This window comes from Pleurodeles waltl, chromosome 2_2 (assembly GCF_031143425.1).
Source record: "Pleurodeles waltl isolate 20211129_DDA chromosome 2_2, aPleWal1.hap1.20221129, whole genome shotgun sequence".
NCBI lineage: Eukaryota > Metazoa > Chordata > Amphibia > Caudata > Salamandridae > Pleurodeles > Pleurodeles waltl.
This window is the reverse complement of record NC_090439.1, coordinates 875,487,181-875,512,699: the sequence shown is the minus strand read 5'-3', so window position 1 is coordinate 875,512,699 and position 25,519 is coordinate 875,487,181. Positions and strand designations below refer to the sequence as shown.

The window sequence follows — 25,519 nt, the reverse complement described above, 5'->3', positions numbered from 1 at the left end:
CTGAGAGGCCCTTTAATAAGAGATCACATCACGTACACCTAGGCATCCATGTTTCAAGGATAACAGACTTTGTCTATTTCTCACCCTCAACCTATTTCGCTCCTCCCAAATTAGCTGAGGGAAGCCTTCTGCAGTAAGTTTAGATAGCTTATTGGTCCTGAATGGAAATGGTCTGAAAAATGTCCAGGGCCTTAGGCAAGACATACATTTTGACTGATGCTATGTGTCTCAGCCACGAGTGGTGAAGACCAAACCATTTCTGCAAGTTGCTTTTAACTGAATTGTGCAGTGGTGGGTAGTTAGCGGTTAAAAGGTCCCAAAAACAAAGGGTAATATTTATTTCAAGGTATCTAATCAACTCAATGATTCATCTAAATGGAGTGCCAGTGCGTAAACTACATCAAGCTCGCAGTAGTGTTTCTGATTTTGCTAGATTTATCTTATAACCTGAGACTTTGCTGAAATAATCTTGCTCACTCAGCAACGCAAGCAGGGAGGTGGTTATTTCTGAAATCAAGACTAATACATCATCACTAAAGCAGGTCCTGACTCAGCCTTATCCCCTCTGTTTAGTCCTGAAACAGTAAGCTCATGGTCCGATATACAAGGCAAAAAGCAGGTAATATAGTGGGCAACTCTATCTTGTGTCCCTCTTGATCAGTACTGCACATGAGTCTTGTGCACTAATCCCAACATTCCTGGTCGGTGCTGCGTACCCCACCCAGACCATACTCAGAATTACGTGCCTGAAGCATCTATCCCTTATCACTTCTCTAAAATGGCATCAGCCTACCCCATCAAAAGATTTTTGGCATCTAGAGACAAAAGCATCCATCCCCTTTTGAGCTTGTGAGCTGTGTATGGGTCACTTTCTTTGTGTTGTTATGGTTTGAGAAGGACAGCGATCTTCACTTCTTGGTAGAGGTTTATCCATGTCACCCACTTTCTGGGCATCCCTCTCAACTAGAATAGAGGCAATGTGCCCTTAATCTTTTTCACCTTCAGCCCAGATGCCAATAACCTCACAGCTTTGTTACTCCCTCACAGAAATACATAGCCAGGGAGTATTATGCCCTATAAAATTCAATCAGCCTATGTTGGCTTTGTAGGCACAGTATCTTGCACCATATTCTCTCTGACTAGGATTTTTCTGAGAGTGTTCTACCATCTTTAAGTCTCATAGAGGATTGGCCTCCCTAATTATCTTCAGATGACTGCTTTCTGAGCACTCTCCCAACTGCTTTCAGAGTGTCCCAGGTTGTGTAAATATGGGTGTCACCTGTATCAGTGAATTTTAGGTAGTGAACTATTTGCTGCATTTGTGACAAGGTCACGTAGAAAAGCGTGATTCAGACACCAAGACTGTTTGCTTCCCTCAATGTATCCCCCAATTTGTGTAGCATATCACTGGAGCATGATAATAGATATAACCATTTGCTCCACCTTTTGGGCACTATGTAGTAGCGTGTGTGGTCCAGAAAGGTAATGTCTATTTGTGCATATGATCTGTGTGCAGATGGATCATGTGAATAAATACGCAGGGGTGTATACCTGCCATATATCCATAAAGTCCACCTACCCGAGCCATTGTCATCCTTCGTTACAAACTGTCACAGTAATCTCATATTTCTGACTCGTTTTATCCAGTTCTTGTCAGTTACCAAGCTCCTCCATTCACCTCCAATATCACTGGCCCAGTGGCCAGTGATAAGAAGAATTTTTACAGTGGATTTTAGGAAGGGCTCCTGCTCCATTTCGGATGCAAAGACTGAAGCTATAGACACCACTTTGTCCCTTTAGATGTCCATTCAGTAGTAGTAACCTTCCATCCTTGTTCACATAAGTATCTGCCAACAGAAACCCTGTTGGAGGGTCGAAGATAATCCTAAGTCTCACCTTATGGCTATATCTACAGCACAGTATAGCATGGGAAATTATCTTGATCAAACTCTCAAACAGTCTTTACCCAGTAAGAGTGTCTTAAGTGTCTCTCCTGAATTAGGTATATTCCCCCCCCTTAGCTTTTTAATAGTATGTAGGGTCATCAAGAGCTTAGTCGGGGCATTTAGTCCTTTACTGTTTGCCACCCTGAGTCTGCTGCCCCTATGTATTCCTTGCACCTCAGCCCACTTAGTGCCTAGAATCTCTCCCTCCCGTCCAGACAGTTGTCCTATTATGTGCAGCAACTCTGCATCCCCTTTTCCTTCATATTCTTGCTATTAACAAAACCATAAAATTGAATATACCAAAAAAACACTCCCTTTCCAAGTGTATTCATTGATGTATTAGTAGGTGGAGAATCACCCCCATTGTCCACCCCGGCCTTGATAGCCACCAATCACATCAGCTCACTATTGAGCTGGGGCCTGCTGAACATTGGCCAACTTCTTAGTCCCCGTCTTCAACCAAGCTGCGGGCAACCACAACCTGATGAATGTCAGCCCTCTGTTCTTAATGTGCTGTTTAGACAATGGTGTGGTCTGGCACTCCTCATCAAGACATTGCCCCGTCCTTCCCAGTGTGCTGCATGCATTGTGGTAGCATCCTAGATCTCCTTTTGCTCATCTTTTTCTGATGTATCATCGATACATCTCTATTTCTTTGGCTTCTATGAGGGATTTCATCTGGTATTAATGCCCTTCGTACTGGAAAAAAAATGGAAGGGATAAGTCCATCGATAGGGGGTCTTGCTGCGTCTAATAGTATTAGCACAGACAGTTCCTAGACTAAGTGGAAGCAAACTCCTTCAAACTGGAAAATATATTTTCTGGGCTGCCTCCGTGATCTACTCTTATAATTGGAAATGGTGCGCTCTCCTGAGGATATCCAGTGATCTGGTAACCGTGAGCCTAATTTAGAGTATGCCAGATGGGATACTCCGTCACAAACATGAAGACTATCCGATCTGCTGTATTAATACAAATACCTAGATATTCACATGATATATACTGCTGAATAGACTGCAATTTATTGTGATCTACTGTGATTAGTGGGTCTCTTAATCGGTGGGGAGGGCAGGGTCGTTTTTATCTACAAATTTACAAATTTGGTTTTATCTTGCACTTCGTCACTTTTAGCAATATAGGCTTCCTTATTTCTTAGCTTATTTATGTAACTGCTGAACAAATTAGAAGAGTGCGAGGGCGGGCCTCTCACTGTGCTCCTTATTGTTGTGGCCCTGCTCAGTGTCATTGCTCCAACTACAGTTGCCATTTTAGATTGGTGCTTTGGTCTATCTGCTCAACTGTCCAGCCCGGTATTTAATGGAGCCCTGGGCGCAGACGCGCACAGCAGGCACGCGTCTGTCCGCAGCCGGCCAGGATCACAACCCCTGTCTCTCCAGGGCCAGCTCGTATAGCCTTTACAGTGGCTCAATTAACACTTTTTAAAACATCTTTAGAAGAAGTCTGCAGACTCTCTGTGCTTGTGGATCAGACCTACTGGGCATGCAAACACTGTAAATGGAATACAGGGAACATAAAATAGTGTAACAAGTAGTGGGCCCAATTCCATCCCAAAATGAAGCCTTGTGAACGCCATATGATACCACTTAACTGCAGGTCAATCTCCAAACACAGTTTAGAGCTTTTTATCTTGCTAGAAGAGGGGAAACCTTATGTTCTGTTTGTCACAGAAACCTGGTTGTGAGAAGAGTCCATGGCAGACATTGCTCTTGCCCTACCCCAAGGTTACACCATTCAAAGATGTGACTGTGAAGACAGGGGGTGGGGGGTCGCAATAATCTTTAAAGAAAACATTAAAGGTCAGTTTTCCTCCAATAAAATTTCCAGGAAATTAATGCCTATTGTTCTCAGGAATCTTACTATACTGTTCCCCAGGTCCTGCCACTGCATTTAGCTCAGTGCTCCCCGAATTAACTGCAGCATTTAGTCTAGAGAATTCTAATTTTACAGTATTAGGAGATCTAAGTATCCACTTTGACAAGGATAACATTGAAAGTATAAAGAACTTTATGCAGGACATGGCGGCAATCCTGATGACTCAAGTAGTGAAGCACCACACCCATAAACTTGGTCATATACTGGATCCTATCTTTAACAATATTAACAATCTCATTATAGACACCCGATCCCCATATGCTGGTCCGAACATTACCCAGTATGTTTGTCTCTTAACATCACTATGGAAGCAGGGAAACAAGTGTACACGGCAAAATTAAAGCGATGCTGGTCTAGATTAGATATTAAAAGCTGGGAAAATGCCTTAGTAAATTCAACAGTAACAAAAGAATGTGGAGTGGAAGAGAGATATTTTGAGAGCTGGCTTAGAAGCTCTTTGATTGTCGTGATCCCTATGAAAATGAGTAGGCCGCCCTGTAAATCACACGCCTTGGTAATCCAACAATGTTAGGTAATTAAAGAAAGAAGCAAAAAACGCTGAAGGACGGTGGAGACAAAAATACAATGAGGTAAGTAAGACAGCTTATAAAAGAGCAATATAAACATATCAATATGCCATCATAGAAGCAAGGATAACATACTTCAGCATTAAAATAAAAAATGTCCCTTATACTTCAAAGGAATTGTTTAAATTAGTAAACAGTTTAATGAAGCCAGCAAAAACTCAAAATGGGCCTACATCCTCAGTGGAGTGGTGTAATACATTAGCTTAATTTTTGTTTTAGGAAAGGTGAATAACATCATACAATACCCATACTACAAATAGTAACAAAGATCAATATTATAATAATTTAACAGGTGCTTCTGATAGTCATACATTTTCAGCTTTCCCGAAACTTCACACCGAGACAACCAAAGAGATCTTCCACACAATTAAATCTAGATTTCCATCAGATATCCTGAAAAAAGGAGGGAACCTGATAGTAGTTTAACTGACAGACCTTCTCAACTACTTGTTAGAAAGCAACATGGTTCCTCGAGCATGGAAACATGCAATAGTGAAAGCTCTTTTGAAAAAGCCTACTGCCTATCCTTTAATGGTGGAAAACTATTGTCCCCTATCTCTCCTCCCTGGGGTAATTAAGGTTCTCAACAAATATGTGAACAAACTCCTCTCTACCCACCTGGAACCTTACTTGATTCTGCAACCTACCCAGACAGGGTTCAGACTGGGTAATAATATGGAAACAACCTTCCTAGCCGCAAAGTCAGTTTTGGACCTAGGCGGCTCAGAAACTCTGATCTTGCTAGATCCAAGTGCTGTCTTTGTTACCAATCCTCACTCAGAGAATGAAGGAGGCAAGAATAAATGGAATTGCTCTTAAATAGCTGACTGACTTTTTAAAGTCACGAAGTTTCCAAGTACAGGTGGATTATTTTTTATCTACTACCTTTGCATTAAAGTGTGGAGTGCCTCAGGGATCTTCAATGAGTCTCACTTTCTTTAATCTTCATGAGCTCCTCTTGGCAGAAATTGTGCAAAGATATGGGTTTGTGCCTCTCTCATATGCATACTGTCGGCTCACTATCCACAGATATTAAGAACACCACCCAGCAGCTAAATGCTTGTCTCAAACATGTTACTAGCTAGATGTCAAACAGCCATCTAAAACTGAATGGAGATAAAACTGAAGTGTTGGTGGTAGGAAACAACCCTTGCCTCAGGAATGAACTTAGCTGGTCGAATGAGCTAGGGATGCTTCCGATACCTGCATCTTCAGTGAAGAATTTAGGTTTCTGGATAGATGAAAGGCTCAATATGGAAATTCAGGCAACAAAATTGGTAGCAAGTTGCTTTGGACTTCTTTTCACCCTAAGGAAGTTCCTGAGCTGGCTTCCTACTAACCTGTGCAGAATAGTAGTTTAGGGCCTCATTAACTCGTGTCTGGACTATGGGAACTCACTTTACTTAGGCAGCCCTAAATATGTTACTAACCAGTTGCAGGTAATACAGAACGCTGCAGCACACATGTTTTTTAGGATCCCCAAATGCACCTCAGCTGCCCCTACACTGACAGCTCTTTACTGGCTGCCAGTTCAGAAAATAATTATATTCAAGTCCTTATTCTTGGTCGACCGAGCTTTACAGAGAAAAGGACCCTTGTCAATCCAACGTCTAATCTCTCCTTATGTCCCTAAATGGACGTTACGTTCCGAGGGTCAAAACTTCCTCTGGGTTCTTAGAATTGGGAAAGTAAGGAGAGGTGACAGCTCCTTTAGATATCTAGATCCTAAGCTTTAGAACAAGCTCCCTCCCCATATTAGACAGCTAAGATCAGAAATCTCCTTTAGGAAATTACTAATAACTCATTTATTTTAGTGACACAGATATTTTTATTCAGAGCAAAGGTTTTACCAGTGCTGGTAGGCCAAATGGGTAGCCATGTGCTACATAAATTGAAGAAAATAAAAATAGAATATAGAAATATATTAAATGGCACTTGTAATACGGCAGACAGGATAACTGTCACATTTGTGACGGAGTATCCCATCCACCAAACTCTAAATAAGGCCCTTAGTTCCTTGCTTCTGATGTCCTGTACTTGTTAGCGATTCTGTTCTCCAACTATCATCTGCCACCAGGAGCTTCCTGATTAGGAATTAGACATACGCCTGTATCCATTTGGGGCACTTCTCTGATGAGGATATTGTTGCTGCTGTAGCGATATTCAGTCTTTGAACGTCTACTGCAGCATTATTACCTTCTGACACAGAGGTTTTATTTTGAGAATCTCCTGTCTGCAGAATATTAGTTGTGAGACCCATTCAATAATCTCCTGTACATCTTCCATGAAATCCTGCAGCTCTGTCTTTTAGACCCTGCAGCTCCATCTTTCAGGTCCTGGAACAACTGCTTCATAAATCTGCCGGTCACTACTGTTAGTGGCATCAAAAGGGTCCCGCGCAGCACTGAACTCGGAGTCAGGCCCTGCTAGGGCACCGTTAGGCATTTGCAGTGACAATCTCCTGAAGAAGGATAAATGGGTGAACTCTCTCCCTATGCACTCCCAGGATGAACAGTCTCTCTGTCAGGAAGCATTGCCAGGTCTCAAGGTCTCCTGCTTGCCTTTCAGGAATGGGAAGCCACATACTCACCTTTGATGTCACTCGCTCACTGACGGTGTGTAAATAACCCCTGCCATCACTTGGGTCCCACCAGTCCCCTCCGCAGGCCTCTGGCATTCCAACTGACATCTGTGGGTCACACTTTGTGTAGTGTGCCAATGCAATTTCACTCTAGCCACCATCTGCTGCCCACTCTCTGATGGCAAACAGCTGCATCATGGTCCCGGTCACAGGTCTTTTGCAACCCCGGTCACAGATAAGTTGCCTCTCTTGAACTTTCCCAAGTGGTACCTTCACATCCTGCCTCCAGCACAATGGCTCTGGTGGCCTTGCTTTGTCAGTTGGTCAACATGGGTTCCCAGTGGTTGTCCGTGTTGATAACTCCAGCAGGTCAATATCTAACTCTTGTGTCTCATTCTAGGGAGTTACTGCTCATGCACCATCCTATTGTGGCTTTCAGCGCTGCCTCTTTGGCTCCTCTCAGGTGGCTCACTCCCACCACATCTCTGAGAAGCAGCCATCTGGGTCTACAATACTGAGGTGCTCTTATCCAAACTGTCGCAAATCTGTCTGCTTTACTTCGGTGCCACAGTGACTTTCTCCACAACTATAGATAGCCGAGAGAAGCCCGATGTCAATAAATTAAGGTCTTTGAGCTGGTGGTTGCGCCAGCGCAGTCTATGCTTTGTCCACCACCTTCCAGGTCAGGGTACTCCACACCCAGTCAAATATCGATCATTTAAAGGGCCTTTCCTACTGTCCTCCTGAAACAACCTGGTACAATACCAGCACAAAGGAAGCAGATCATTATATAATGTAGTGTGCAGCCTTAATATCTGTCTTTTTTCCTAAGATTTTTGCTGAGCAAATGACAAGCGGAGACCCTGATGGAAGGCTACTTCAAAGTAAAGTTGAACACTCCTCTGATTTAGAAACTGCCACATATTTAACACATAACTAGGGAGAAGCCCACTTTGACTGGTCGCCAGCTTACATGGGAATGTGCACCTCTCTCCTGTTATCGACCAATCATGGTGTAAATGTCTGAGCGGTATTGTCTGGTTTTACAACAGGCTCCACTGGAGCATGGGAATGAAGTTTAAATCATTACATTGATCGATTTTTTTTACAGTAGTAAGTAACTGAGAAGATCCTGTTAGAAAAATAAGCACGTTTTCTTTTTATTCACTCCTAAATGTGCTGTAATTTGATTCACATACACCAGCTCGGTTTCTGTAGCATAATTCTACTGTACATGGGTCAATGCCATTGTTCATGCTTCTGGACGTTAGGAATCCCGGTAAGGCAAGCACCAGATATGTTTACTCAAGATCTTCCACTACCAAGTTGTTTTGAGGGTTAAATCTTATACCTCCTACAGCCCCAGCAACTTTGTATGAGTAACTCAGATGATTACAAATGAAATTAAACAAAAGACACTGCACATCTTCAAAAGAACAGTGTAATAGTGCCAACTCAAGTCAACATTTTTAAACGCAGTGAGTCAACTCCAGAAAGCTATGTGCTGCTCACTGAACCTTGCAAGCCTTTGTAAGCTGGACAGTTTGTGTAATCAGCACTGAAGTCCCTAGTGGCTACATGTGCAGTTCAAGCTCCATAGAGAAGAGCAATGGACCAGGAACAACAGTTGAATCCACTGGCTGCCAACAGCTACAAGCTCAGCAAGCTAAGCATTTCGTCTTTAAGATACGCATAGAAACTCACTTGATATAAGCAACCAGATCCTATCTAGGGGTCTAACGTATATATCCCAAAAATCAAACTGTAAAGAACCATACCGGTCTATATCATGCAACAAGCACTGCAATGGAGGGTTTCCTTTCGAGTGCGCATGTACCTGATACAAACTTTCATAATAAAAGTGTCATTAGAAAAGTGCACAAATCCAAAAAATAGTTCAGTATTGTGATTAAAGCGCACATTTTTTTTTATTATACAATACATCAAGTCAAAGTCATTAAGTTCTGCCAGATACCTACCTCTGCTATTCTCAATATCAAGTTTTGCTCCGAGAGGTAATAGTAAATGTGTTAACACTGACATCCCCAACCATTGCATTTAACACACCTGTGAAGCCTATGCGGGAACCACAATTATCATCACAGTCCCTCTTTGCTATATGTAAAATATTTTGCTAATCAGCTGAAGTGGCAGATTGAAGGAATTTATTATTTACACACATGGAAAGGGCACCGTCAATGCACTTAGTTTCTATCTCTCTTCTGCTATCTGGGCAGTAGCATTTTTTGCCTGTGAAAAAATCCATATGTGGCAAATTCCACACATCGAAAAGGGAATCAACCTAAACCCTTTACAAGCTTCCCTCTGTGGCATGTCGATCCGCCAAGACACCAGGGATAGTGGAAATTAGACTGCCGAACATCTGACATGCCAATGTATCACTCCATTGAACGCTTGCACTGCCCTTCACCCCTCAATAGCCTATTTGTTGCTGAAGGGCTAGGAAAATGACAAGAAGTAAACAAACAGAGTAAACATGGCTCTTAGAGCCCAGCTTGCTGTCTCCAGAGGTCAGAGGTATCAATGGGCAAGCCCTGACTACCCCTCACCTACTTCATGCAGCAATCTTCTGAAACTTTCCTGGGTGAGCTTGTCTGTCCACTGCACATTTGGTACATGCTCGGCTGTAACAAACAACTTGTTTATCAGAACTGCCTATTGTATTTCTCTGGAAAAAAATCAAAAGCTCTTTCTAGGTGTTTTCTTGGGTAAACATGGTAAAAATAGTTGTTGCTATGTCTGCTTAGCCAACAGAAAAGTCTGCTCAAGTACTGTAAGAAAAGATTGATTCTTCTGAGTTAATTCTATGTCTACCTCTCTCACCTATGACTTATAAAGCCTCGCCATTACTATGACTGAATAGTTCTTTGTTCATCATTCTTTTTTCCATCTTTCCATTAATGGGAAATGCTCAACCTCCAGGCCTGTTAAATCGTATTTGCTTGTATTTTTCAGGCAACCTTTAAATAGTTTTGGTGGTTTGTGGGATTTTTCTCCATTCCGTGATTTATTCTTGTAAAGATAAAGATACGTCCCCTACCACCATCTTAAACTTCAAATTTTGTTTGACCTCATCCTATCACTAGCTGGTGTTCAATTTCTCTTTAGAAAATATTAAAGGTGCTAGATACGATCGGAAGATGTAAACCTCTTTGACACCTCAATATCATAACTTCCTTTCTAAAAGCTGTCATATGCCTGCATGCCAAATCCAAATTTCTCCATATGTCCCTTTCATTTTATATGCCACATGTACTCTATGTGCCATACGTTTCCTGCAAATGGACAGGGAGAATGGGATTGGCAAGTGTAGGAAGCTGGCCTGTGTGTGGTGAGGACCTGTGGTGTTAGGGGATACCAGGACCTGCTATTAGTGAAGTGTAGGCAGTGTCTAGGAAGCCAGGGCTCTCTAGAGGTAGCTGTGGATGAGCAGCCAAGACTTACCTAGGAGGCATGCAAAGCTTATGCAACACCACTATATTCACACAGCAATTACACACAGTGTTACAAAAATAAAGATACTTTATTATGGTAACACAAATACTAAAATACTGTATAGGCAAAACCCCAACTGGAGGTAAGTAAACACACTATTATATACACATTAGCAATCAGTAAATAGCATAGAAAGCAATCGGTATTGGTAAAAGCAATAGCAAACAGTGAGGGCCCTAGGGGAGGGCCAAATCATTAACTACAAAAGTGGACTGTGATATGCACCTCCAGCACATGCATACACCACGCATACACTACTCAGTACTGCATTATGAATGTATGGCAGCCTCCCGAGGCACACATATACCCAGTGCAGTCGGATCACCGACTTCTACCTCTATCTTGTATTATCTGTGCCAAATTGGGCCGGAGGTCATCAGGGACTGCGGCCAAGATCTCGCCCGCCATGTCCCTCAATGCATGCAAGTTATGTCCCAGGATGCAACTTGAGGTAACAGATCTGAGGACAAGGTTGGCAGAGGATAACATCCTTTTGCCAAAATCCTCCATGCATTTAGATCCTCTAGGTGGAAGTGTGGCTGGTAATGAATTGGGGTTCAACCTACTTGTAGATGTTTGCACTACAAGACTCCCTGCTGTGAGGTTCAACCTACTTGTAGATGCTTGCACTACAAGACTCCCTCGAGGAAAGTTGGTTCCTCCAGAGCAGGTCTGAGTTATCTCGCAATTTGCTCAAGTGACCATCAATGTCCCTGTTATTAGGGAGGAGTGGCTCTGAAGAAGTTTGCCCTAGCTGCAGAAAATCTGTAGGGATGTTTGTTTTGACCACCACAATGGCGGCTGAGGACTTTTGCAGCGCTATTGATAAACATAGCAAAAGATGCAAATTCTTTTGTGGAAGGTCGAGGTGGACAGTTGAGACCAGACCACTGACATCTTGGAGATCCAAAAATAAATTCTTCTTGTCACACAACTGAGACTCATCATCACCATAGTCATTATTAAGGGGTTCCAGGTCTGAGAAGCATTATAGCAAAAGGAAGCATACACACCTTCTAAGTCTGAATAAGTCTGCGGTTGAGGAAGAGGGGTGTGTAACATTGGCTTCCGAGTCCGATAAGACAATAGGGACTTTCTCCGGCAGTGCCAGCGCCAACGCACTGGGAATCGGCAAGGGTCATGTCACTGACTGAGAAGTTGAAGTAGGCATTGGTCCCCATTGTCAGGGTAGACATCGGAAGGGCATTGAGAGACAGTCCACATCAGATATGGATCCACTGGTGGTAGTGCTACTGGAGGCCTCCTCGGATCATTAGGGGCTAAGGGTTTGCCAGAGGGAGCCAAAATGGTACCAAAGATTTGCAACATGACCTCTTTGAAGGCCACGATCTGTTGTGGCATCGTTGATGGCCCCAGGAATTCAAGATGGATCATGACAAGCTTCCACGGCAGGAGACTGAGACCGAGATTGTGAGGGACACTGACGTCAGCATGATTTCTCTTGAAGGGGAGTTGCACTTTTACTTCTTATGTTACCCCTTTAACTTTTCCTTACTGGATGACTTGGAGTGAGATGAAGGCCTATCTCAAGAACAGCCTTGAAAGAGAACAAGTCCATGTTCTCAGCTTAGATCATGCCCTATGAGTTTATCTGCGGTGCTCAGTGACAGAGTTTTGCTTTGTGTTTTTAAATGGCCTTCGGAGTCATCGAAGCAGAGTCGCAATGGAAGGGGGCAGCTTAGTGCACCCTCCACCAATAAAAGCATAGTATGGTTTTAAGTGTGAGTAACTTGACTTATGGAACATTGTTTAGTGAATCATGTTACTTACTGAGAGAGACAGCAGCTGAGACTTCGAGCACAAATCAGTGCAATGACATACTTTTACCTAAATTGCCTTTAATTGGCCATGGGTTGGAGGAGCTGATTTGATTGAAAGTAGTTTACTTGAGAAAAATTGTGAACACCACTTTCAATATCTGAAAGAAATTCACAAAAAAAGACAGAACGTTTCCTCTGTAAATCCATATCCCATAAGGGGTTCCCTAAAACACAAACATCCCAGGAGGGGTAGCACAAGTCTCCCTCAAGAGTGGTAAGTGTAACACAGATGTCTCACCAGGATTCCCCTGTAACATGGATGTCCCAGGATGGCTACCTGGTGCACAGATGTTTCATGCTATTTCGCTTGTAGTACAGATGCACCAGGTGGCTTCCACTGTGACAAAGATATATATGCGAGCTAGGTTCCCATGTAACACAGATTCCCAAAAAGGGCTTTTTTGTAAAATATGTTGAAATTCCGGTTCACTCTCTCTGCTTTTGGGACGCTTGTGGGGTTATACAAGAAGATGCTTACCTAGCAGGCTGAGGCCTAATCGAGACAACCCTTGCCGGAGGCCTTCACCAAGGTTATCAGGAAGCTGCCGTCTCCACTCTTCTTGCCTGTTGTAGTGCTCCTCATCCAAAGACAGCCTGTCCATGTTGCGAGCAAGACTTGTTGCTAAATTTGTCAGCGATGTCAAAGTGCCTAGAACCAATTCAAAAGTAACTTAATCTCAGATCCTAAAATTGCTTTGTTTAACTAGAGGTAAACCAACAGTGCAACATTAATATTTTGCCTAAAATCAATAGGATAGATTAACAATAGTCAATGACAATGGTACAAATAATAGCACATATGACCAACAATGCAGGGCAAAATAATGTGTGGTCACAGTTATGGTCATAATATAAACACTTCAGACACGCTGAATGTAATCTAGCCTTCAATACCGAAGGTCCTTGTACCTAGAGCTACATTCCTTGACATTTCCCAAGGACCTAGAGTCTTCTTGTCATTTCAATAGCATGAGGGGTTCGCCATCTTTGAATTTGATTTTTTTTCATCAGGTTAGTGGACAGAGCGCTTTTATTTTGACTGCAGGTTCTGTATGGGCTTTTCACTATTGTAGGGTTTGAGACATTGGTTTTATTTACAGTTGGGATTCCATTTCTAGGAACCCACCCTGTTATAGGGACATTTTTGTATTATTGGTTGGACTGTGAAAATTAACATTTCAGGCGTTTTAGAAGATCTCTAAAAAGAACCAACTAAACTAGCCTTTTGCAATATACCATTGAGTTAGGTAACAATAAACATACATTATCTGTCAATAGCGCCAAGAGACCACCTTGGAATCTCCCTGACTAGTCCCTTCTATTGTAGGAATTTCTGTGGGAAAGGAAAGACTCATAGTTCCTGAAAACCTTTTGCATTCCTAAATGTGTTTTGTTGCCAACCAGATGTACAATTGCACTCATAATCCATCATTATATGTATAAAATGACAGAAGATTTAACTCTAATAAACTTTGACTGAAATGAGATAAAGGAATTTAGATTTGCCAGTTTAGGGTCTAAATGTAGAAAACGCCCAATAATCACTGCACTAGTTACAACTAGTCCAAAGAATATAATAAAAGTGCATATATGATTACCACTGGATGTCTTTACTCAGCATGTGTACTGCCTGTTAATATCTGACACTCCTAGTGTCTGTCAAAAGACTAGTCTAAGAGCCAGTCCGGGGACAATTCAACAATGGCAGCACTGGGAGAGACTTGAATGCCACTTCACTGAGCATATCCTGGCTGGCATTAGGCCAGACAGAAGTAAAATAAATATTGAATGTCCAAAAGCAAAAACACTTGGGAATACCTTGAACACTTTGGACTCTTTACAGCAGCTCTTTAAAGACTACCCTTCTGTTTGAACTGGTGGTAAAGCAGTGGTGTCATACACTGTAGGTTTGATTTGATGAGACAAGAAATAATACAGTGCAAGATTATGAAGGTGGGATGAGCATGAAAGTGGCTCAAAGTTAAGGAGTAATCAAAAGAAATTAGAAGGAAAGGGAGCAGAAAAACCTGTGTTGCTCCTTAGCAGCAAAGGGCCTGGCCAGGATTGCTTAGAGTAATTTTTCTGCTTTTGGAACATAGAATAGAGCAAATCTTTGATGGCAGGCTTACTAACAGTTTACATTTAGTAAAGAATACACCTATGATGGGAGTCAGAGCACTTGCAATGACAGGTCAGCTCTACTGATTTTAGGAACTCTACAGTTTGGAACAATGTTGTGTTTTGTCTGGGTATTTTACCAGGGGATTCCCACTATGATATGGAGAAAAAATAATAAAGTACAGATATAAAGATCCACTACTGGCGAATAAATGGTTATCATGGGAGAGAACTGCCATATTCAGCAACATCCCCAGCAGTGTTGGTATCTCACTAGGGTCGCCATCTCTCACTCAATGTCATAAAAATACTACCTTCAATACCAACCTTTCTTTTAAAAAATCATTATTTTCGGGTGCAATAGTACAACTTGGTCACTAACTCACAGAAATGCAGAAGGCTGTTGCATGAACACCTTAGACTAGAAACACAATGTCCTCACGACACTGGAGACGTGGCAGCCCTCTCGTGAACACAGAGACATGGGGGCATGAAGTATAGGGGACAAAAGCAGCTAGATATGAGACAAAGTTTGGCTACCTGACAGAGCGTAGCGGGGATAACACAATAAACCTGTCAAAGGTAAGGGGTAGACAGGAAGATGGAGGGGTAAGACTAGATAGATAGCATCTAGGAGGGGGGACTAAAATGCACTTAAGAAACAGCAGCCGAAGATGGTGGACACTCGTTCATGAGCTCCAGCACTTGCCCCATGCCATCTGTCCTGATACGGCTCAGCAGCATCCGACGTACTCCCTGAGGGTGAAGCCGGTGCTGCCTGCATCCAGTATCCCCCCAGGGGGAACAAACTGCGGATTACCGTTTGCCCTGACCCCCGGGCTGCAGCAACATTGCCACCTGGGTGCCTGGCACAAGAGCTGCCTGGTGAGACTTGCCCTGCACTACAGCAGCAGGGAGAGATCCTCGGCGGTGGTGTTTAGGGCATCAGCACAGAAGCCACAAGATTTGCCACGACTTGAGGACGGCGGCACGTAGGGGACAGACGGTGCAGACAGCTTCAGCATTTTGGACTGGCAAGATTGGGCGGCGAGTGCCCCTGTCTGGTTTCTGAAGGTGTGCCTGCTCCTCTGGGGGCATCTCAACCCTTGGGGGGATGAGAGAGGAATCGAAGAAGGGCAGCGGGGTCCCCTGCCATTGGGTGCCAGTGGCGTTTGTCCATTGGGTGCCCGCCCCTGTGACTTTGGCGGCCCTCCCTTGGGTGGCTGGACTTGGCCCTCCGTTTTGACGGGGTTGGGCCACCTCCCTCCTGGAGAGTTATGTGATCACCTCCCCGTCTGAGTGCACAGTAATGCACTAGCGCAGGGGTCTCTAAACTTTTCAGTACAAGGGCCACATCGTGTATTTTACAAGTGTTTTAAAATCAGAGTGACTACCCACCTCAAATCCAATACCAATTGTCTCTTGCCTGTCCCACTGCCCAGTCCTGTGTGCCAGTACCCCTCATGACCCCTACCATTCTTCACTCAGTATCCATCTCCACTAACCCCATCCATCATTCGTCCATCACCCCTTACAACTATCTCTATCCACTTCCCCTACTCCTTCATCTAGCTGTCTTCTCAACTCTACCTTTGCTCTTCTTCAGTTCACCCCTGGCACTGTCCCCTAACCACTGCATCTTTCCCATCACCCCTGTGTATCTCTGTATTATATCGACGTCCAACCACCTTTACTACTCTCCACTTCAGCCTTCCTCCACTCTTACACCAACAGCTCTCCCATCACAGGTATCACTCCCCCTCTTTCATCTACCAATATCTCTTCCCATCCACCACGCTCCCGTCTCCCTGTGCACTAGCCGGTCCGACCCTGGCGCCCTCGTCTACTCAGCGGATGAAGCTCTCTATTCTGTCCAAGGTACAAGTCGCCAATACTCGCCAGAGTAAGCCGTGCGGAGCTCTCACAAGGGGACACTGAATACAGCTACCCCACCGCTGTCTGTGCCCCTTCCGGTGAGACTCATTCTTTGGGACAGAATACCCCTCCACGGGAATCCACGTGCTGTGCACCAGTCCGCAGTGAATGCCTTTTAAAAACAAACTCCCCACTTAAGCATTATCCAGATTGAAGGACTTTCTATCTGAACCTGGAAGTAAACTCCGCGCAGATTGTGAGCTAACCCTGTCTGTTCAACAACTGGCAACGGCACACTGGAACAACAAAAAACATGCATGGAGCGTCGTTTACATTTCGCACCTAATTCAGGGCAGAATCCAGTCCCGACACTGCAGATCCGTAGACAAAGGATAACCATGGGCTGTGGAATGCAAAGTAAGCAAGTGCCACAGGAGAAAAACAGGGGCAGAGCTATAGGCAAATATGTTTTTTTATGCTCGGAGAGAGTCTGTGTCCAGCACCAGATGTTCTGCCTTTGAAATCATTCTATAAAGATACCGGTGCTCTGGTTGGCAGAGACCTGAAACGGCACTATAGAAATAACTTTTTTATATATTTCGTTGTAGGCGCTGTAAATCATGTGGTATCATTACACGGTTTACTGTTGCCCCTTTACCGACCTCTGATAGATGGAAGGCGGAGTTTGCTAGTGGGAGGGTCCAACATATGACTTGCAGACTACTGCAGATGTCAACGGCGAGCGTTTATCACCTTGGCCATTTTGTCAGCGAACTATTTTAAGCAGGGCTTCTCCGATTTTGCAGAAAATGTCGAAAGGTCGCATTTTGCTTCCCCGGATAGTTTATTTTTTAAGTTTAACAGTTAACTGAAACAGATATAAGGGTGCACGGGAGTCCCTTTCTACAAATGCAGCTCCAAATATACCAGGATTGCAGCGGCTAGCGCGGCAGAGGACTAATGTTTCCACAGTGGTCTGCGAGCCGGATAAAACCAGTAGTGGGCCCAGTGCTTGATTTGTAAATAAAAAGGTGCCGGTGCCCAAAGCTCTCCTCTTAAACTCGCAGCCGCTGCATTTAAATGTGCGAGCACGGAATACTGAGGCAGCGTAATTCTGAAGCCATCTCGGGCCTCTTCAATCCATATAAAGCCACTGCATGCCCCTTCAGCTCACTCTGGAAGTTTTCTACTTTCTACCTTTGTGACGCTTGTTCGTTTTTCTCTCCCTCCGTCTTTCCCATATGTGTCTTTTGCTCGCAGCAAATGCTTAAAGCAGAAGAATAAGCCCCGGCCCTCACAAATAAGTGCCGGTGCTCAGCACTGGAAACAACATGCACAAATGAAGCACTGAGTGGGTCGGATGTGGCCCACGGGCCGCAGTTTGACGACCCCTGCGCTAACAGAAATAGGCTTAGACTTGCAGTCTGGTGGCCTGGGCTTTGCTTGTTTGGGGTCCTGAGGTCCCTGGACCTTGGAGGGGAACTCACGCTACAAGGGGAGGGGAGAGACCCCCTGCTGGACTTGAGCTTGTTGAGTCTCGATTCTCCTCACAGGCCCCTCTCCTCGCCTGCCTCTTGGCGACAACGAGCTCCCTGCAATTAACACGAGCCCAACCCTCCCATGTTGGGCAAGATTAATAAAGACTGCAAAACCCACCTCTATAATGGATAGCTGGAAGCACAGGCCTCTTGTGGTTGGGGCTCCTCTTGATTTAGCAGACCATCAAAGACTCCAGATCTACACTCGAGGGCAACATTGGTGAGCTGAACCTTGACCTATCATTAGTCCGTCAGGATCTCCATAACGCAGATAAAAGGGTCACTGAGGGGGTTGGCTGTCTGTCGGAGAGGGAAGACACAACCCACACGCTCCAAACTACCATACTCCAGAGCAGGATTGCCTGGCTAGAGTAAATGGCAGAGGATGCGGATGGCAGATGCAGGAGGAACAATATCTGGATTCTGGGGATCCCGAAGGAGGTGGAGGTTGGCAGCCCCACAAAGTATAAAGTTGTGGCTTTCAGCTGAGGCGATCCTGACCTATTTTGTGGTATAAAAGAAGTACAGGTCACTGGCAGCCTGTCCGCCCCTGGGAACCCCCACACAGCTGCAAATTGTCAGGCACCAGGATTGTGCAGACTGAGAGGCCATTCTCCTTGTGAGTTGGCCTCTGTTATGTTTCTCTTGGATTATACCCTCAGAGTGCAGTGACAACGACATTCCTTCATGGCTGTTAAAGCAGAGCTTCAGGCTAAACAAATACATTATATGGTGCAGTTGCAAGTGCATCTTAGGGTGAACTACAAAGACAAAACTCTCTTCTTTGATATGCTTGAGGGTGCCTGGACCTGGCTCAAAGAGCCCCCTGACTTTGATCGCCATTGACATTCAGCACCCCCTCCCAAGCCGGATGGGCACTTGGGGAAGGCGGGTTGTGGTAGGAAACCGGCAAGTTGTGACAGCCACCATATTGAATGAGGAGAAACAGGCATCGGCGTGAAGCACCATGGCCCCATGCCAGCTGTGGTGCCCTCTGGAGATAAAACTTGTGTTCGCTAAGGGGGTGGGGGCACTGCTTGGTCCTGCTCAGATACATGTCACTGCACCTACTGGCAGCTGTGGTCTTCTCTCTAGTTGGCAAGGTTTATTTAGTTTCTTGGCCCTTCCGTTTGAATGTTAGGGTGACAGATGCTTAAAGGGCTAAAGTGTACGGTAGGGGGTGAGGATTTTGTGTTGCATGTTATTGTTCACTGGTTTATGTATTTTGTTATTGCTTTGTTATATTTTTTCTATGTTGTTCTGTCAGGCTCTTATAGTCTTTCCAGGCCATCTCCCTTATACTACACCCACCCTAGATGGCTTCTGACTTCATTATTGAGACCGCCAAGGGTTATGCCATATTATCATGAAATGTTAATGGACTGAATGACAAACTCAAAAGGGGAGAAGCTTATGCTCTATGTCAAATGGCTTGAACCTGCTATACTGTTGCTAGAAGAAACACACCTACTGGGTAAAAATTGTTGCTTCCTAGGTGGGCATGGTTACACCAGGGTATACCATTTGGGCTAGACGCTGGGGTACAGAGGGGTGGCTATCCTACTGAGAAAAACCTTCCCTGTTGTAATCCAGTGGATGTCCACATACCCACCGGGCTGTCATGTCCTGCTCTTGGGGCTTCTTGATGGCAGTGTGTGGACACTCCTTAGTGTCCTTGCTCCTCCCTGACTACTTAATCCCATGTTGGGGTCGTTTTGCACTCCTGGGTGCCTCTGCTCCAGGTTTCTTCCTTATTAGCGGTGACTTCAATGCCCTAATAAAAACTCACCATGACACCAACTCTCAATCAGAGGCTGGTAGATCAGAGCCTATCAGAATGGGTGAGGGTGCTGGGACTTATCCACGTCTGGTGACTAACCACCACAACACTAGGCAATACACGTATTACTTTCATCTACACAGCACATCCTCCCAGATGAACGAGTTACTTACCTTAGGTAACGACTTTTCTGGTGGATACATTAGCTACCTGTGGATTCCTCACCTAATGAATACTCCCATGGCGCCAGCATTCGACGGAAATCTTCTTCCTAGTCTCTGCACGTCGACGAGGACATCACTCTAGCCCACGCGACGCCGTCTGACGTCATACAGGCAATAAGAGGTCCTCGCTGACGTGCCGACGTCAGTACCAACATTTTTTACGTGCATGAGAACAACAACCCAATGTAATGAAAGAGCAAGGCAACATCCCATAACATTGTAAAATGCACAACATTGCAATAAAATGGCTGTAGATTTAATATAACTCTCTTTTTTTTTTTAAACCAACAAATATATGCAAATCATGTATATACACAAAGATATATACATATATATAAACATATAAATATATACAAGTATCCATATATACAACATCTATTGCAACCTTGAAGACCAAGAGGAGCGCACTCAAGGATTACTTAGTAAGACCAGAAAGGCAACGGGGAGGCGGGTGGGACCGTGAGGAATCCACAGGTAGCTAATGTATCCACCAGAATGAAAATGTCACTTACCCAGTGTACATCTGTTCGTGGCATTAGTCGCTGCAGATTCACATGTTTAGCACAGTCCGCTGCCTGGTGTTGGGCTCGGAGTATTACAAGTTGTTTTTCTTCGAAGAAGTCTTTTTTGGTCACGGGACCGAAGGACTCCTCCCTCTTCGGCTCCATTGCGCATGGGCGTCGACTCCATCTTAGATTGTTTTCCCCGCAGAGGGTGAGGATGGAGTTGTTTGCTATAAATAGTGCCCATGCAATGGAGTGAATACGTATGTACATAAAAAGTTTATAATAATTATTTACAAATGTACAAATGTTTAAGATTTAAGATCTACTTCTAAACGGCTACAGGCTTCCCGGGGAGGCGGGAGGGCACATGTGAATCTGCAGCGACTAATGCCACGAACAGATGTACACTGGGTAAGTGACATTTTCAGTTCGATGGCATATGTTGCTGCAGATACACATGTTTAGCATAGACTATAAAGCAGTTACCTCCCCTAAAAGCGGTGGTTTAGCCTGTAGGAGTTGAAGTAGTTTGGAATAATGTTCTTAGTACAGCTTGGCCCACTGTAGCTTGTTGTGCATTTAGTACGTCTACACAGTAGTGTTTAGTAAATGTATGAGGCGTAGACCAGGTTGCAGCCTTACATATTTCGCTCATAGGAATGTTTCCTAGAAAGGCCATTGTAGCACCTTTCTTTCTGGTTGAGTGTGCCTTTGGTGTAATAGGCAATTCTCTTTTGGCTTTAAGATAGCATGTTTGAATACATCTGACTATCCATCTAGCAATGCCTTGTTTAGAGATTGGATTTCCTATGTGTGGTTTTTGAAAAGCTATGAACAGTTGTTTTGTTTTCCTGATTAGCTTTGTTCTGTCAATGTAGTACATTAGTGCTCTTTTGATGTCTAATGTATGTAGTGCCCTTTCAGCCTCGGAATCTGGTTGTGGGAAGAACACTGGCAATTCTACTGTTTGATTTAAATGGAATGGTGAGATTACTTTTGGTAGAAATTTTGGATTTGTTCTTAGAACTATTTTATTTTTGTGTATTTGAATAAATGGTTCTTCTATGGTAAATGCCTGTATTTCACTTACTCTTCTGAGGGATGTGATTGCAATGAGAAATGCGACTTTCCAGGTTAGATATTGCATTTCACAGGAATGCATGGGTTCGAAAGGTGGACCCATGAGTCTTGTTAAGACGATGTTAAGGTTCCATGAAGGAACTGGTGGTGTTCTTGGTGGTATAATTCTTTTTAGCCCTTCCATGAATGCTTTAATAACTGGTATTCTAAATAGAGACGATGAATGAGTAGTTTGTAGGTAAGCAGATATTGCTGCGAGGTGTATTTTTATAGATGAAAAAGCGAGATTCGCTTTTTGCAAATGTAGTAAGTATCCCACTATGTCCTTTGTAGAGGCATGCAATGGTTGGATTTGATTGGTATGGCAGTAGCAAACAAATCTTTTCCACTTAGATGCATAGCAGTGTCTAGTGGAAGCTTTTCTAGCTTGTTTTATGACCTCCATGCATTCTTGTGTGAGGTCTAAGTGTCCGAATTCTAGGATTTCAGGAGCCAAATTGCCAGATTCAATGATGCTGGGTTTGGATGCCTGATCTGTTGTTTGTGTTGTGTTAACAGATCTGGTCTGTTGGGTAGTTTGACATGCGGTACTAGTGAAAGGTCTAGTAGAGTTGTATACCAAGGTTGTCTTGCCCATGTGGGTGCTATCAGTATGAGTTTGAGTTGGTTTTGACTTAACTTGTTTACTAGATATGGAAGGAGAGGGAGAGGGGGAAAAGCGTATGCAAATATCCCTGACCAACTCATCCATAGAGCATTGCCTTGTGATTCGCGGTGTGGGTACCTGGATGCGAAGTTTTGGCATTTTGCGTTTTGTTTTGTTGCGAACAGATCTATCTGGGGTGTTTCCCAAATTTGAAAGTACTTGTTCAGAACTTGGGGGTGAATTTCCCATTCGTGGACTTGTTGGTGGTCTCGCGAAAGGTTGTCTGCTAGTTGGTTTTGGATCCCTGGAATAAATTGTGCTATTAGGCGAATGTTGTTGTGAATCGCCCACTGCCATATTTTTTGTGTTAGGAGGCACAGTTGTGTTGAGTGTGTTCCTCCTTGTTTGTTTAAATAATACATTGTTGTCATGTTGTCTGTTTTGACAAGAATGTATTTGTGTGTTATTATGGGTTGAAAGGCTTTTAACGCTAGAAATACTGCTAACAGTTCTAGGTAATTGATATGAAATTTTGTTTGGTGTACATCCCATTGTCCTTGAATGCTGTGGTGATTGAGGTGTGCTCCCCACCCTGTCATGGAAGCATCTGTTGTTATAACGTATTGAGGCACTGGGTCCTGAAATGTCCGCCCTTTGTTTAAATTGTTGCTGTTCCACCATAGAAGCGAGAGGTATGTTTGGCGGTCTACCAACACCAGATCTTGAAGTTGACCCTGTGCCTGTGACCATTGTGATGCTAGGCACTGTTGTAAGGGTCGCATGTGTAGTCTTGCGTTTGGGACAATGGCTATGCATGATGACATCATGCCTAGAAGTTTTAGCACAAATTTTGCTTGTATCTTTTGGTTTGGAAACATAGCACTTATTACCTTGTGGAATGCTTGCACTCTTTGTGGACTTGGAGTGGCAATTCCCTTTGATGTGTTGATGGTTGCTCCTAGATATTGTTGTGTCTGACACGGTTCGAGGTGTGATTTTGTATAGTTGATGGAGAAACCCAGTTTGTGAAGGGTTTGTATGACATATGTGGTGTCGTTTGTGCACTTTTTTACTGTGTTGGTCTTGATTAGCCAATCGTCCAGGTAAGGAAACACATGTATCTGTTGTCTCCTGATATGTGCTGCTACTACTGCTAGACATTTTGTGAACACTCTTGGTGCAGTTGTTATTCCGAATGGCAACACTTTGAATTGGTAATGTATTCCTTTGAATACGAACCTTAGGTACTTTCTGTGAGAAGGGTGTATCGGTATATGAAAGTACGCATCTTTTAGGTCTAATGTGGTCATGTAATCTTGCTGTTTGAGCAGTGGAATGATGTCTTGTAGTGTGACCATGTGAAAGTGGTCCGATATGATGAAGGTATTTAGTGTCCTGAGATCTAATATTGGTCTTAATGTTTTGTCTTTTTTTGGAATTAGAAAGTACAGGGAGTAAACTCCTGTGTTTTTTTGTTGTACTGGTACTAACTCTATTGCATCCTTTTGCAGTAGTGCTTGAACTTCTAGTCCTAAAAGTTCTAAATGTTGTGGTGACATTTTGCGTGTTTTTGGAGGGATGTTTGGTGGGAATTTGTGGAATTCTATGCAATAGCCATGTTGGATTATTGCTAATACCCAATTGTCTGTTGTAATCTGCTGCCAAGATTGGTAGAATTGGCTTAGTCTTCCCCCTACTGGTGTTGAGTGAAGGGGTTGTGTGACTTGAAAGTCACTGTTTAGGTGGAGGTGTTTTTGGAGTCTGGAATCTTCCCCTACTCCTTGGGAATTGACCCCCTCTATATCCCCTGAAACCTCCTCTTTGAAATGAACCCTGATATGGTGTGGTTCTTGTTTGTTGGCTGGTGGTGTCTGTGGGTTGGCCACGAAACCCCCCTCTAAATGGAGTTTTTCTAAAAGAGCCTCTGCTCTGCGGGGAGTAGAGTGCGCCCATGGCTTTGGCCGTGTCTGTGTCCTTTTTAAGTTTTTCAATGGCTGTGTCCACTTCAGGGCCAAAAAGTTGTTTCTCGTTGAAGGGCATATTAAGGACAGCCTGCTGGATTTCAGGTTTGAAGCCTGAAGTGCGGAGCCAAGCGTGTCTCCTTATGGTGACAGCAGTGTTGACTGTTCTCGCTGCAGTATCGGCTGCGTCCAGTGAAGAGCGGATTTGATTGTTTGAGATCGTTTGTCCCTCTTCAACTATTTGCTGCGCCCTTTTTTGGTATTCCTGGGGAAGATGGTCTACGAGAAGTTGCATCTCATCCCAGTGTGCGCGGTCATATCTGGCCAGCAGCGCTTGAGAATTTGCGATGCGCCACTGGTTGGCTGCCTGTGATGCTACTCTTTTTCCTGCCGCATCAAATTTTCTGCTTTCTTTGTCCGGAGGTGGGGCGTCGCCAGATGTATGGGAATTTGCCCTCTTGCGAGCTGCCCCTACTACTACGGAGTCAGGTGGTAACTGCGAAGTAATAAACACTGGGTCTGTGGGTGGTGGTTTGTATTTCTTATCCACCCTTGGGGTGATGGCTCTTGATTTTACGGGCTCTTCAAAAATTTGTTTTGCGTGCCGTAACATCCCTGGTAGCATTGGGAGACATTGATATTGGCTATGTGTAGCCGAGAGGGTGTTAAATAAAAAATCATCCTCTATAGGATCGGAATGCAGTTGGACATTGTGGAATTCTGCAGCCCTAGCCACCAGTTGCGAGTATGAGGTACTGTCCTCTGGCGGTGACGGCTTTGTGGGGTATGAATCGGGATCATTGTTCGGCACTGGGGTGTCATATAGGTCCCAAGCGTCTTGATCCTGATTATCTTGACTTATGGTAGTTTGCGCTGGTGAGTGCATTTGTGGCGGTGTTTGTGCCGGCGATGCCTGTTGTGGTGGAGAGGGCGGAGGCGTGACTTTTTTAACCACTTTGGCTTGTGGTTGTGCGTCATCCTTGAGAAGTCCGATCCTTCTTTTCCTCATTATTGGGGGAAGGGTTGATATCTTCCCTGTGTCTTGCTGGATGTACAGTCTCTTTTGTGTGTAGTCTGATTCTACACTTTGGAGCTCTTGTCCAAATCTGTGCATCTGGCCACTTATTCCTTGTTCCTCTGTGTAGGATGAAGGTGTGGAACTTTTCGGCGCCGAGAGAGAATCTTTTTTCGGCTTCGGCACCGACAGAATTTTTGTGCCTTTCGGCAGTGTGTCTCGGTGCCGATGTTTTTCGGTGCCGGCATCTTGTTTTTGCCTCTCGGAGCCGCTATCTCGGCTCCGAGGTTGCTCCATGGCGGTCCCTCGACCGGAGTCGGGTGTCTTCGCTATGGGCGTGCCCTTTTTCGGCGCCTTCGACGGGTCGCCGGTTTTATGGGTCGAGCCATGGCCTGTTGGCAGTGGCGTCCCC

The 25,519-nt window shown here is 44.3% G+C and overlaps 1 protein-coding gene across 3 annotated transcripts in view; it reads right to left on the bottom strand.

Moving 5' to 3' along the window:
• The window catches only part of VPS13B (vacuolar protein sorting 13 homolog B), a 2,423,697-nt gene that overhangs the window by 45,985 nt on the left and 2,352,193 nt on the right, over positions 1 to 25,519 (bottom strand). For all 3 annotated transcript variants that reach the window (XM_069220546.1, XM_069220545.1, XM_069220547.1), the window contains exon 58: positions 12,843 to 13,013. In XM_069220546.1, coding sequence (XP_069076647.1) covers positions 12,843 to 13,013 — 171 coding nt within the window. The remainder of the gene's footprint in view (positions 1 to 12,842; positions 13,014 to 25,519) is intronic.